We start from the raw sequence: 12,992 nt of genomic DNA on the forward strand, positions 1-12,992 counted from the left end.
ACACATGTCAAGGAATATGGATTCAATGTCCAGGAATATTCTGAAACTAGACAGCTGTGGATAAAATCCTGAAATTAATTTTCCCTGGGAAATCTCAACCTCTCTGGAAAAAATAGTTTTCTGTTCTTCACAAAAGTGAAGCTCAAACAACTTAAATAAGCATTTTCAGGTACTTCCACTGTAGATCACTACGGATTTTAAATGCAAGCAGGCTCGTACTGTCTGACAGGAGGACTTTTTCTCCCCCCTGAAGTCCATTTTTCTTCTGTCTGCTGTTAAGTTACTATTATCTTCCGTTCTTTGTAATAATGGGCTTAAGATCAAGTGAAACTGGAAATGGAAAGAACAGTGAAAGATGACAGACTTGAAGGGGCTTTATTGGGACTATGGGTTGCTCCTGAGGTCAGAATCAGTAAGTATAATTAGATTCCTGGCATTTACAACAAATGTAAAGCAACTCAGAGCTCCCTTTTGTGTGCCTGTAATTAAACATGCACTTTTACTGCCCTCTGCAGTGTTCCAAAGTATCTTTGATTCCAGCACATGAAAGTGGAATGAAAGAGCAGGCCCAAATCTTCATCTCTATATGGCACTCATATTTCTGAAAACAAAGTATTTCTCAGCAGAACTGGAATAGCCCCCTTCTAAAGAAACACAAAAGGGAACGTTGTTTTTGCTAATAATTAGAGCCACTCCTGTACCTCCCAGAAACTTTCTCAATACACTTGGACAGATAGAAAGGTCCCAACACAGACAGCTGGGCCCCACTTTAACCCACAAAACACGTTCCAAACTTCCACTCAAAGTGAAGTTATTTCTTGAGTTGTATGAATCAGCATTTTTTGGATAAATTAGTTTTCTCTTGTACTTGAACACAATCCAAGAGGTAAGTGACAAGCTCAGAGTGAACAGGACTGGAAATCAAAAAGTACAGTGGGGGCCAGCAGTGGCAGTTGCTAAATCTTGGTTCCTTGCATGTTTTGCATTTAGGTATTACCCCGATGCCACAAAACTAAACAGTGCACAACTGGAGTACATTCTGCTCAGCATTAACACTTTCTCTAACTAAAGCATATATATTACATTCTAACTACAGTTTTCCTTGAAAGTGAAATGGATTTTGACACTTCACAAAGTAACTTCAATCTCTTAACTATTTATATAATATTTTGGTAAATTTATCCCTAGTTGTCAGGAAGCACTCAAGCTTAGTATTCAACAGCTAGAAACCAATCTTCTCACATTACGAGAAACCATAAAAAAATACAGAAGAGCAAGAACTTCTAGTAAGGTCAATATTCTTTTAAAAGGGGTCTTTTACTAGTCCAGTTTTGATAAAGAAGTGCCTGATCCCCCAGTTTTCCTTACAGATCCATCCTCAGGCAAACACAGTTGCTGCTCTCCATATGCTCTTATTTACACTAGGAACACAATAAAACAGATAATCCTGAAAATAACTCCAGCAAATACTCGCATGAACAAAAAGTTGTTTGAATGGTATTTTGGACTTAAAAATGGATTCATGGAAGAAAGCTGGTTCTAGCTTGTCTTCCTTAGAGCATTAAATTGTACTGGCAAGTCTTTTCCAAAGTCTCTGTCCTGTCACTTCTAATTTTTGAACTGGCTGTCCAGGTACTGAACAGAAAGGTAAGTATATTCCCTTATGGTTTATGTGACAACAGCTCAGTGATGAAGGAAGGCCCAATTAATACCCAAGTGAAGGACAAGCTGGGACAGCTCAGCTCTTTAATGTTCTGCTTGCTACCCTACCCACACACAGGTACCAATGGCCCAGCCAAAACAGATGGAGCTTTAAATTAGCCACAGCCACGACTGCTGTCAGCCAGGCATGGCATGAGGATGCTGAAAGGGGACAGGGCTTGGTGTGAAGGGAGCAAGAGAAACACAAACCAGAAGGCACAGGTCTATAAAAAGCAGGGTTGACAGGTTTTGCTGCCTACAGAACAACCTGCTCAGTTTTATTTTTAGAGGAATTTAACTTAATAAGGCTAAAATTTGACAGCAGTACTTGGTTGTTCTCCATCTGAAGCAAACTCCACTGCATGCAACTATGCACAACTGAACATATGGACATTGTTTTTCCATAAGATTCCTCTATTACCAGGTACTGCCCTAAATGGATGGGGTTAGCCCACACTTAACCACTAGAGGGCTTAATTCTATTGCAAAAAACTGTTTGTTGCAATTTGGTGTTCAGGACCTATGGAAAAAACATCCAAACCGAGTGCTCTCTTTAAATACCAACTATAAAAACTAAGCGGTCTAAGTAACTGAGACAAAGGGGAATTGTTGTAGTGAAAACATTGCTGTGGATAGCCAGCTCCTTCAGGAAAAAGTAACAAATCTGAGCCTGTTTCACAAACAGCTACTGAACACAGACCAGCTACATTTCTAGCCTGGATCATACCCACCTGGTTCCTGGGTGAGTATGCTGCACAGAAGTGAAAGTTGAACAGCATCTCAGATTGCTTTTAGTGAGATCGAAAGAATTAAGATATCTGTAAGCAAGCTGGAGCACACCACAGGAAAACAAGGGATAAACTAGCAAAAAAAAAAAACCAAAAAACAGTGACATAGAATCTTACAGTCTGAAGCAGAAGTGACAGAGCACACTGAATTGTGACAGAATATAGCAGAGATGGAACAGAGTGAGCACAGTGAGAGGCAACACCCATCTCAGCAGGGCAGGGTCATGTACAGGAGGGCACAGGCAATGCAGGAGGGTCATATCCCAAGGCCTGTGCTGAGAACCTTGTCTGAGTAGTAGCAGGTTAGGTGGATTAATCTCAAATTATATGCCACATTATGGACTAACCACTGAGAAGTTACTCTGCAGAAATTTAAAAGCATCTCAAGACATTTGCCAAAGAATTATTGGTTGTGTGCTCCATTATAACAGAGGAGTGCATCTTGCCTGAACACAGGGATTAGTGTTCTTCGCAATGTTTTTCACACATTCCACCCCAGATGCTGGGGTGCAGCACTCCAGGTGAGGTCTCACACAGGGGCAGTCCCCATCCTTGCCCTGGTGGCCACGCTGCTATTGGTGCAGCCCAGGACACAGCTGGCTTTCTGAGCTGTGAGTGCACATGGCTGAGTCACTTCAATTTCTCATCCACCCACCAACATCCTCAAGTGCTTCCCCTCAGGGCTGCTCTCCAATCTGTTCATCCCCCAGCCTGCATTTGTGCTCGAGAGATTGTCCCAACCCATGTGCTTCCTTATTTCAAAACCAGGTGTAAGTAACCTTACCCCTCAGAAGCCTCTAAAGAATCTCCTGAATATCCCACTGATCCAACCTGTTTGGGTAGCTACAGCAGGATAGAAAAACGTCTTTTAAAGAAACCAATTCCACTGGCAGTTCTGGTACTCAGATAGATACAGACTGACACACCAAAAATACTTAAGAACAACCAGGAACAGTGTAGCCAGAAAATGTGAAGTGAGAAAAGCAATCTGGGAGGGACAGAGGGTGCAGAGTCCAGGTAGAAGGCAACTACCATTTTGTTGCCTTCTCTGGAAAAAATACGTGTTAGGAAGGTTGTCTCCTTAACATCAGAGCTTAGCACCAACCTTATCCCAATGCCACTGCTTCCTCTTGGAAGTTTCCCCATCAGATCAAGTTAGCTGATTTCACAAGTGCCTAACAAATCAGACAGCTGTAAGCAATATTACTAGCTGAGATGCTCCCTTGAGTTGATGGGTTTAAGGGGTGTAACATCAACACCCAGCAATTCCATTTTAAGAGATCAAACCAGGTGAGGTGACTGTACAAGACGTCCTGTTAGTAAAGAAGACTGAAGTGTTCATCCAGCTCTCCTAGCAGTTTTTCCTACAGAACAGAACTTGGCAACCAGCTAATGGACATCTACTACACGAAATTGTCTCAAATTCACTCTGGTGGCCATGTAAATAGATTTTAAGGTCTCCTCAAAGTCAGAGGATGGTGCTAACAGATATATCCTGGCTTAGTACCAATACCAGACACTTGGCTTTCAGCATTTCCCTGCATTTCATTATCCACAGAGCACTGCTAGCAGGAAATGAAGAGTCACATGTAAAAGTAAAGGCAGTTCTGTTTATTTTCCAGCAACATCCCACACAAAAGCAATAGAAACACGAACTGCTCTCAGCAGAAAATCTGTACAGTTGGTAACATTTACAACAGTTTTACATTTAAAACCAGAAAACTGAAAGAATCAAGCACTTTCCCTAGACATCGTTTTCTTGACTGCATTAATAAATGACTGATGACTATTTACAAATTTCAAATTAAGGCTTCTACTTCTAAAAAAATCCCAAAATTATTGCATAGACTTTACTATGTCGACCTCCAATTTCTTGAGGGTATTAAACTTCCAATTGTTTCTGAAACATTTTAGCAAAAAAAAGTGGTTTTTTAAGGTAAGGTAGTTGCAGTAACTGCAGTAGATGGGCTTACTAGTACTAATCAGCTACATGGTTCAGTCCCACGTGCATTACTTCAGGTCAGGTGTGATACAAGAGCCATATATAAAAGTAAGGTAACCTAAAAAAATCCCCCTACTTGGCTCTTGATCTGCAGGGGGAACAACTGAAATCATGTTCAGAGTGGGGGAGGGAGTTGGGGGAAATTGGTAAGATCTTGCTGTGCTATTTATAATTACTAGAGGATAGCACTGCCATTGGCTAGTTTTACTACTGAAAGGTTTTATAAAAAAATCTGATATACATAAATTAAAAGGTAACAAGAAGTCACACAACTTAATTGCAATTTTACATAAGTCTGGTCTGGAGACTATCTAGACCAATCAGAGATTTGAGAACAGTCTTCAACTTTGCTTAAGTTTTCTTACTATTAACAGGTTATGGATCAAGGTAACCTTTCAAATTTAAAAGAAACTTTCTCTAAACAGGTTGCACAAGACTATTTAACTCACAGTATCAAATTCTTTCAGTGGCTCACTCAAACACACTTCCAAGTCAAATTCTCCTTCTGCTTGATAGTCAACATGTCTAACTTTGGTGGGAGTGCCAGAACAGGTATCCTGGAAAGGAAAGGCAATTAATTACTAGTTAAGTAAAGGTTATTAGTACAGGTAATTCAATTTACTTCTGTAATTCCTTTAGACCACCCTATAACAAAGGCTTACAAATGCTTTAAAGGCCATAAAAACTCAATGCTAGTCTTAATATTAAAGAGATGTAGGCTTCTGCCCATCCAACCACATTTGAAGATACCTTGCAAGTGTTCCAAGGACCTATATATGCAAACATGGAAACATTATACAGATTTAATATTGGAAAACTAAATCCAGTAAGAAAAGCATTCCTAGATCTTTAATGCTCAGCTGTAACAAGTGCTTTCTGGAAATAAAAGGAGCCTACTTCTGTGTGACAAGGAAATTCCACCCTACTTTAATATTAGATATGGCAATCTAAAGTAGTATTTCAACTGTACATTAACAGATAAATTTTCTTTTTTAGGCTATGGCAAAAATGGGATATTTTTGAGATGGCCATTTAAGTTCTAATTCTCTAAACCTGAGATTTCAGACAGATAATGGCTATAGTTGGAAAATACCTGAACTTCAAGATTGCTCAGCTTTACAAACAGTCCCTAAGCAAAGTAGATGATGGGATCTGTGAGGTATTCAGGCTGCTCTAGATATAATTCTAAGCAATGAACTAATTATTAACAAATAGTTAGGCAAATGATAGATATGCTTACATCATTATCTTGACAGCTTGTTTGAGATTCAGTAGAATTGCTTCCAACAGATTCTGTCTCCATCTCACCAAGGTCAACAGGACAACTGTAAAATCATTTAGAAGAATATAGCATAAAACAAATTAATTTTTTTAGTGTTAAGATGCACTTTATTGTGCAGTTCTGAAAAAAAAAATGGCCAGAGGAGAGCAAAGAGACCTACAGAGATTACAAGGACAGTGGTGGCAAACTGGGGAGAGCAAACAGAACTGCAGGACAGCTCAGTACTGCCAAAATGGCCAAGGACTGACTTAAGTCTTCAGACTGAATACTGCAACTTGTCAAAGACAAAAACCCAGTGCTCAAGCAATGCCTCAATGCAAATGTTACAGGAGAGGAACGAATTTTTTTTTTCCCAGATGAGGTTTTCATCCATCTGTTTTGCGAAGATTTAATATCCATTGTTCACAGACCTAGACCCCAGCATCTGAAGGTAGTATTTCAACACCAATGCACACAGCAGGGTTCTGGCTGGAGGACCAACTCCCCTCACACTGATAGCAAGTAAAGGGAAGCTAAAAGGAAGCTTTTCTTTTAGATCCTATTGCTCTGCAGTAGTTTTAAAATCAGCATTCCATTAAGGAAAAACACTATTAACACAAAACTGCCTGCTGAGGAATTAAGTTCCATCTTTGTCCCCTTCATTCTCTACTGCCAGTTTTATGTCACATGTTGCTCATCAGCTGTATTGCTTTCTACAGAGGAAAATATCTAGGGCATCACTGTACATCTTCTAGAGCTTGGGCTGTGAACACTTGTGGCCATGCTTTGAGCTTGGGATGAGTTCACAATTCTCCCTCTCTGGAGAAGAAACATTTTATACCGCTGTTCTTGACTAGCAAGTGAGAAGAGTGAGGCAGGTTCCTGTACACTGGATCGGTCCAAGCTCAATATTCAGGAGACCTGCCATTAGTGAGAACTCTCCAGCCCTGCTCCTACCAGATAATTTGAAGACTGCACAGAAATAATTGGCTCATGTCGATGGTGTGGTGATTAATTTACAGAGCAGTGCAGAACTGGCTCTGTTTTCACCATTATTTTGACTGAGAAGAAACTGAACAGGACTAAGTGTAGATAAATAATTAAGGAAAACATTCAGCACTCACTGACTTGTCTCAAAAAGAACTATGCTGGGGGTGGTGTTTATTTCTTAAACACGAGACTTCACATCATAATTTCTGTAACAGCATCTTGAATACCCAGTACATACATTTCCTGCAGATCACATCCTCCTTCAGTTGGAGGATCCCAGGAATGCAGTGCAACTTTCCACAGTTTGATTTGCTGGTCCCATGACCTACGGCTGTACTTCTTAAATTTGTTTGGAGTTCTGGGATGAACTCCTGGTATACGATGGCATCTATTCAGATATTAGACATGAAAAAATCTATCAGTGCTTTATTCACACATATATAACTTAGCTTTAAATGTTAACTGATTGTATTATTTATGAGGAAAGACCAACGTGCAATTCCAGCACTCAAGCAAAGGTTTGCCAGCTCCATACAAACTTCTTAGTTTTTCTTAATCCAAGTCAAATGAATTAATAATAATAAAAAAGAATTATCATTCATAGATCTGAAAGCTTCACTCCAAACTCAATAGCAACTGTAGCCCATTTTGTCTTGTAGTTAACTCATGAGAAAACTGACTGCAAAAAGCAGTTTCCTTTCCTCTCACTGACAAGCACATCCAAAAGAACTTTCATTTCCATTTCAGCAGCATGAGGTATTTCTTATATACTGACTCATTAAAATAAAACCTTAAACCACACCTCAGTTGACTGTTAGTGTGATCTAACAGTTTAATGTGCTTATAAAGAACAGGCATGACTTGCATGTGGACATTTAGTTTTCTAGAAAGTCAAGCAGCTTACCTAGGAACTTCTTTAATGTATCTATCATATGCAATTGTGTTTTTTCCATAGTTTATCTGTTTTTGTCTTCTCATCAAAACCACCTCGTCTGTCTCAAGTTCTGCTGTCACCGTGGACTCCTTTGAATCGGAACTGAAGAAAAAAAAAAACAAAAACATTGTAGGTTTAGGACCACTAGAAAAACACTGACACTCAAACAAACCCACTTGTAAAAGGCTATAAATAAACAAACATGTTCTAACTTCTCAAACAAATGCTCGGGGTGTTACTACTAAACCATGGTGTTGGAACAGACTTGAGATGAACTATTTTAAACTGTATGTTTTAAGAAACAACACGGTACAACAAAAATTCTATTTTCAAGATTATCCTCAGCTAGGCTAGAAATTTAACCTACCTTCCTGAGGAGGACTTCCTTTCTCTTGAAAATTCATTTATCAGGAGTTTTCTTCTGTGTCTGTAAGAATTCAAATCCGTTTTAAGAAATTACATACATAAAGAGGAACACGAAGGCTGCACTGTCACAGCTCACTGTTAAAGTAACTTTTCAGAAAAGCAGCAGCAACCCAGACATTGCAAAGACATTTTCCAATGAAATGGATGTTTCAGTTTTCCCTTAAAAACAATAAAAATACAAGGACTTTCTTTTCCTGAAAGTAACTTCTTATAGTAATGATATGAAAAAACAGTCATTAGTGAGAGAGTATTTTAATCTAAGAGATTCAGGAAAAGCTTCTTCCAAAAGGAAGATATTTAGGGATACACATCCAATCTGCAGAGAGTATCCCATGACATTCCTGCAGGACTCAACCCAAAGCTCATTTAAAAGCAGCAGACAAGAGGCTAAGGTTGGCCTGATTTTACTACAATGGTGAAGTTGAAACAGATTCTACAAGACAACTTCCATTTCTCTTCTTTTCACAGCTTCATCTTAAACACCCATAGGGTACCTTGCGATTTCTTTGTGAACATTGGTCCTCATTTCATCTTCTTCCACTGCAGTTCCCCAGTCTAAACACCTGGAAAGGGGTCCAGGACCTTCTGGTGTTGTAAAACTAGAAAGGAAAAAAAAAAAAAAAATTAAGGCTACCTCCCCCACTCACAGCTTGATCCCTTAAATGTAATTATTTACAGTACTCAAAATGGCTGTGAACACCTTGTGTTTTATTAAAATTTTATCACTGTAAAATTAAGCATCAGCTGTGACTTCCACCTTGAGGCTGTGTGGTTTGTGTTGGGTTTTCTTAAAATTGACGTAGATATCTATAGAAACCTACCACTGTAGCTTGATAACCCAGCCCATGCTTTCAGTAACTTCCAGCTCATATTCTTCAGAAAATGGTACATGAAATACCAACTTTATTCATTTACTTACTTGTTTTCACTCCACTAAATGACTTAGCAGATATTTATTGGATGACTGCAGACTCATTAGCTGTATAAGAGATAAAAGCTGGAGCACAGAATTAAGTTGCAAAGCTAATTAATTAAAATTACACGATAGCACCAGGAGTTGCTCCATGTGAATATATGCCTAGTAGAGAAGGCAAAGGCACAAAACCATCCTATTTTAGCTTGGAAGCTGAGATTTGCTCTGACTTTGCAAACTGGTTTAACAACTTTGCTGCAGCCCATTAGCATCACAAGCAGGTTCAGACCCTTGCAGGGGAATAAGCTCATATCCCTTCCCAACCACCGACTGCTGCCTGCATTCAGATTATTCAGTGTTTCCCCTGCCTGTCTTCCCGATGACCAATTTTCCCTAAGTAAAACTCAAAACTGTATCCTACAAAGCAGAGTTTTTCCAGCAGATCTGGAAATGCTCTGGAGACTTTCCAGGATTCTGTGCAAACATGTCCCTTGGAGTCAGGGAATTAGATCCATCTGCACCAAAAACAGCTCCAACTCCCTCCCTGCTCCCAAATTTGTTTGCACAACTTTGAAAGTTTTGTTAAATTCAAACTAAAAGTTATTTTTAGATGAAACCCAGTTACCAACTTGGCAAAATTAAAAATCCATATCAAACAGTACAGGTCCCTCTGCAAACATCTGTTCAAGCTCCAAGGATTTTTAACTTTTGCTTATACCTATTTCTAGACTTGCAGAAAATACAGGCCATGTTCAGTTATTGCTCTCCTGTGGCAGAGAACAAACAGCAGAATCCCAACTGGTCCCAGCTCCTGAGTTTTTTCCTCAACACTTGCTTGATTCTGTACCTGTGCTGTGGTTATCAAGATGACCCAGTCTCTATCCTGATCCTTTTTAGTTTTGAGAATTTTAATTTGACATGGTCGGATTGGCATGAACAAAAAGTAGTTTTGGCAGAGGAAGAGAGCTATTTCAGTCAGAGCTCAATCCAAACTGAAACCAGGAAGTATGTCTGCACAATTCAATACTGGGAGACACACAGAAGTGTTGCTTATTTACGTTGGAACTATTAGCAAAGTTTCATCCTTGTGCTGCTGTTCAACCATGCTTCCTGGAATTAGTTTAAGCTGCTCTGGATAGTGTAACTTGAGCCACTGACCAACGTGTTCCCTGCTGACTGTCAGCAAAGGAAAATGGGTGGGCACAACCTACCCCGTTTTCAAGAAACCTTGATTCAATCAACTGGGCTGTGGGGACATCTCCCATCACAGATCGAAGTGATTAAAGATAAAGAGACCGTGGCATGAACAGCTCAGACTGTCAATGTGATATCAAATAAGATACTTAAGTCCAGCTGTGCTAGCAAACACAGAAGGCAGCATTATGGGGTGACCTCAAAACTGGATCCCTCCACAAATGTGCTGAAATATAACACAATTTCTCTCTACTCCCTTCAGAAACAGAAAATAGATTATTTCTAAGAACTGAATTTTTGTAATTTGCTTCAATTTTACCACAACTGTTTGCACAGCCCCTATTTAGAAATGGGCCTGTACAGTACTACTCCTCGACAAATGGCAGTAAATCAGCACGAAATAGGACATAAATTACCAAGGACATATTTCTACAGGTAAGAATAAAAAATGCTGACTCTTAAGATAACAGCACCGCACTCGATCCTTTTCCCTGCTTTAAGACCAGCTATTTATGGCTGATGAGGGATTGATAAACAGGCAGGGCTTGGAAAACTGAGTAGAAGGGTCAGTACAACAGCTCCTGGTGAACAAAAGAGCAGGACGTCGCTGCCATTGTCACCACTGCTCACCTGTCCAGCCGGCTGTCCTCAGGCCTGGGCTTGTTCTCCTCGAACGCGGGGGATTCGGGCTCGTTCTGCCTCCGCCGCCTCCCATCGGCGCCGCGCTTCCGCGCCTGGGCCCAGCGCGGGGGGTGCTGCGGGCTGGGACAAACACAGCGACACGCGAGCACCCGGGTGGGCTTTAGGGCTTTAACCTCCTCCAGAGACCGCGCTTCTTCACCCATTTCCCTCCCAGCAACGCACCGGGGCGACGCCACTCGCTGCGGGCCCTCTGAGGGGGCCCCGCGCCCCCCCACCCCCTCAGAGAACTGGGCCGCGGGACGCCGGGCAGCGAGGGCCGGGGAGCAGGGGGCGACGAGGCCCGGCGCCGCCGCCACCCCCGCCTCAGCCCAGCGGCCCTACCTGCTCTTCGTGCTGCCGTGCGGGCTCCTCTGGCGGAAGGACATGGCGCGGGGTATCCTCGGGAGGGAGGCCTGGAGGCAGAGGCGGGCGCGGGGAGCTGAGGCGGCCGGTGAAGGATGGCCGGGCGATGAGGGACTGGCAGGCGAGGGCAGCTGAGGCGGGCGAGGGCAGCTGAGGCGGGCGGTGAGGCAGCTGAGGCGGGCGAGGGCAGCTGAGGCGGGCGAGGGCAGCTGAGGCGGGCGGTGAGGCAGAGCCGAGGGAGCGCGGCCGCCTTCCCGCTCAGCCCCTTCGCATCTCCCGCCGGCGCTAAGCGACGCGCCCGCTCCGCCTCCCCGCGGGGCGCCTCCACGGGGACAGGTGCGGGGGGGGGGCGAGCGGGAAAGCGCCGCGGCCGCCCCGCGCCCTTACACGCTCACACACGTCCCCCACCCCCCCGCCAGGGTAATGGCTCAGCCCGCTCCGCCCGGCCCCGCCCCCGGGGCGTGTTGGCGGGAGAATCGAGCGCGGCGGCGCGCGGTTTTGGCGCGCGGTGGCGGCGGCACTCACGTGAAACAACAGGGAAAGATCCAGCCCAAGCAAAAAGAAAAACAGAAATCCCCGCGATTTAAATATGAAGGCTGTACAGTCGATGAAGCGCACAGGGTAGTTCAAGGGCCAGTTCAAACCCCACGCCAGGCCGTTACCACATATATTTCACAGTGACATGTCTTTAAATTCCGTATCCATAGTGAAGAAGGCTGGGTAATGACACGAGGTGGATATGCCTTGGTTCCTGGACCTTTCTGGGGTTTTTACTTGACATGCATGCACAGTAAGATCCCGTTGGTCCTGCTGTTGGGCATACACTCACATTTTAGAACAGAAATTTAGAAACAACCTGAAGAACTCCAGCAGAACACAAACAGATTTGAACAATAATACATTTGCAGCCTGAAGACTGGTGGGACACTCCAGAGAGATGGTTTTCTTCTGGCCTTACAACTGCAGGATTACAAAGGTTGAAAAAGCCTTACAAAAACAGGTTCATTAAGGTGGAAGAGTCCTCTACGATCACCAAGTACAACCACGATTAACGAGGCACTGCTAAGTCCATCACTAAACCACGTCCCCAGGTACCACATCTGGTAAAACAGACGGCAGAAGCAGCAAACAAAAAATTGTTTGGTGGGTTTTTCTAATCAGCTTAAAACACTAAAGCAACTATCAAAGTGCAGCAATGGTTTTGGAGAAACTTTCTGAGCACACAGTAACAGGTGGTGTTTGGTTTTGATTTACTTTGAAAATTCCATTCCTGTTGCCTGGCCTTACCGTGTTAAATTTTGTACAAACTCACACATCTTCTGTGTGGCATCTGCATGAACATCCACATTCCTGCAGAAAAGTCTGCTCTGCTGGCACCTCTCCTTTCCCGCACACTTCTATGGAAAACAGAACTGTGTTCTTGAACCAAGGTCATGCTTGAAATACAGCAGATTCAAAACATGCACAAACTCCCCTTCCTTCCCTTCAGCCTGGCTCTGACAAGCTAGACCAGCATGTTTACCTGAACACACCCAAGCAAGGCAAACAGAACAGCTACAGCCTGGAAGCCACACTGTGCTTTTAGCACAACACTATCTGCAAATTAAATTCAGTTTATCCAGAACTATCTGCTGGGACATAGCTCAGGGATTACAGCTGCACCACATCTTTCTGTCCTAGTCAGCAACTAAAGTCCTTCAGAAAAGCAGTTTCACACCATAGTGGGAACTTAAGGGGAG

General features: G+C 42.6%; 1 protein-coding gene across 1 annotated transcript; it reads right to left on the reverse strand.

Annotated features, from left to right (window-relative positions):
- Positions 1-4,079: 4,079 nt before the first annotated feature.
- LOC137472920 (histone RNA hairpin-binding protein-like) lies at positions 4,080-11,390 on the reverse strand. The gene is made up of 8 exons (XM_068188462.1): positions 11,233-11,390; positions 10,840-10,971; positions 8,597-8,701; positions 8,044-8,103; positions 7,647-7,778; positions 6,981-7,130; positions 5,732-5,816; positions 4,080-5,048 (listed from the first exon to the last, which is right to left on the reverse strand). Exons 1-8 carry the CDS (start codon positions 11,274-11,276, stop codon positions 4,932-4,934), a joined length of 825 nt encoding a protein of 274 aa, XP_068044563.1. The 5' UTR covers positions 11,277-11,390; the 3' UTR covers positions 4,080-4,931.
- Between the last annotated feature and the right edge of the window lie 1,602 nt (positions 11,391-12,992).

This window comes from Anomalospiza imberbis, chromosome 4 (genome assembly GCF_031753505.1).
Source record: "Anomalospiza imberbis isolate Cuckoo-Finch-1a 21T00152 chromosome 4, ASM3175350v1, whole genome shotgun sequence".
Taxonomy (NCBI): Eukaryota; Metazoa; Chordata; class Aves; order Passeriformes; family Viduidae; genus Anomalospiza; species Anomalospiza imberbis.

Coding starts and splice junctions, on each gene's coding strand:
- LOC137472920 (XM_068188462.1), bottom strand. CDS start 11,276: ATGTCCTTCCGCCAGAGGAGCCCGCACGGCAGCACGAAGAGCAG. Junction 10,972..11,232: donor CACGGCAGCACGAAGAGCAG/GTAGGGCCGCTG, acceptor TGTTTGTCCCAG/CCCGCAGCACCCCCCGCGCT. Junction 5,049..5,731: donor CAAGCTGTCAAGATAATGAT/GTAAGCATATCT, acceptor TTTCCTTTCCAG/GATACCTGTTCTGGCACTCC.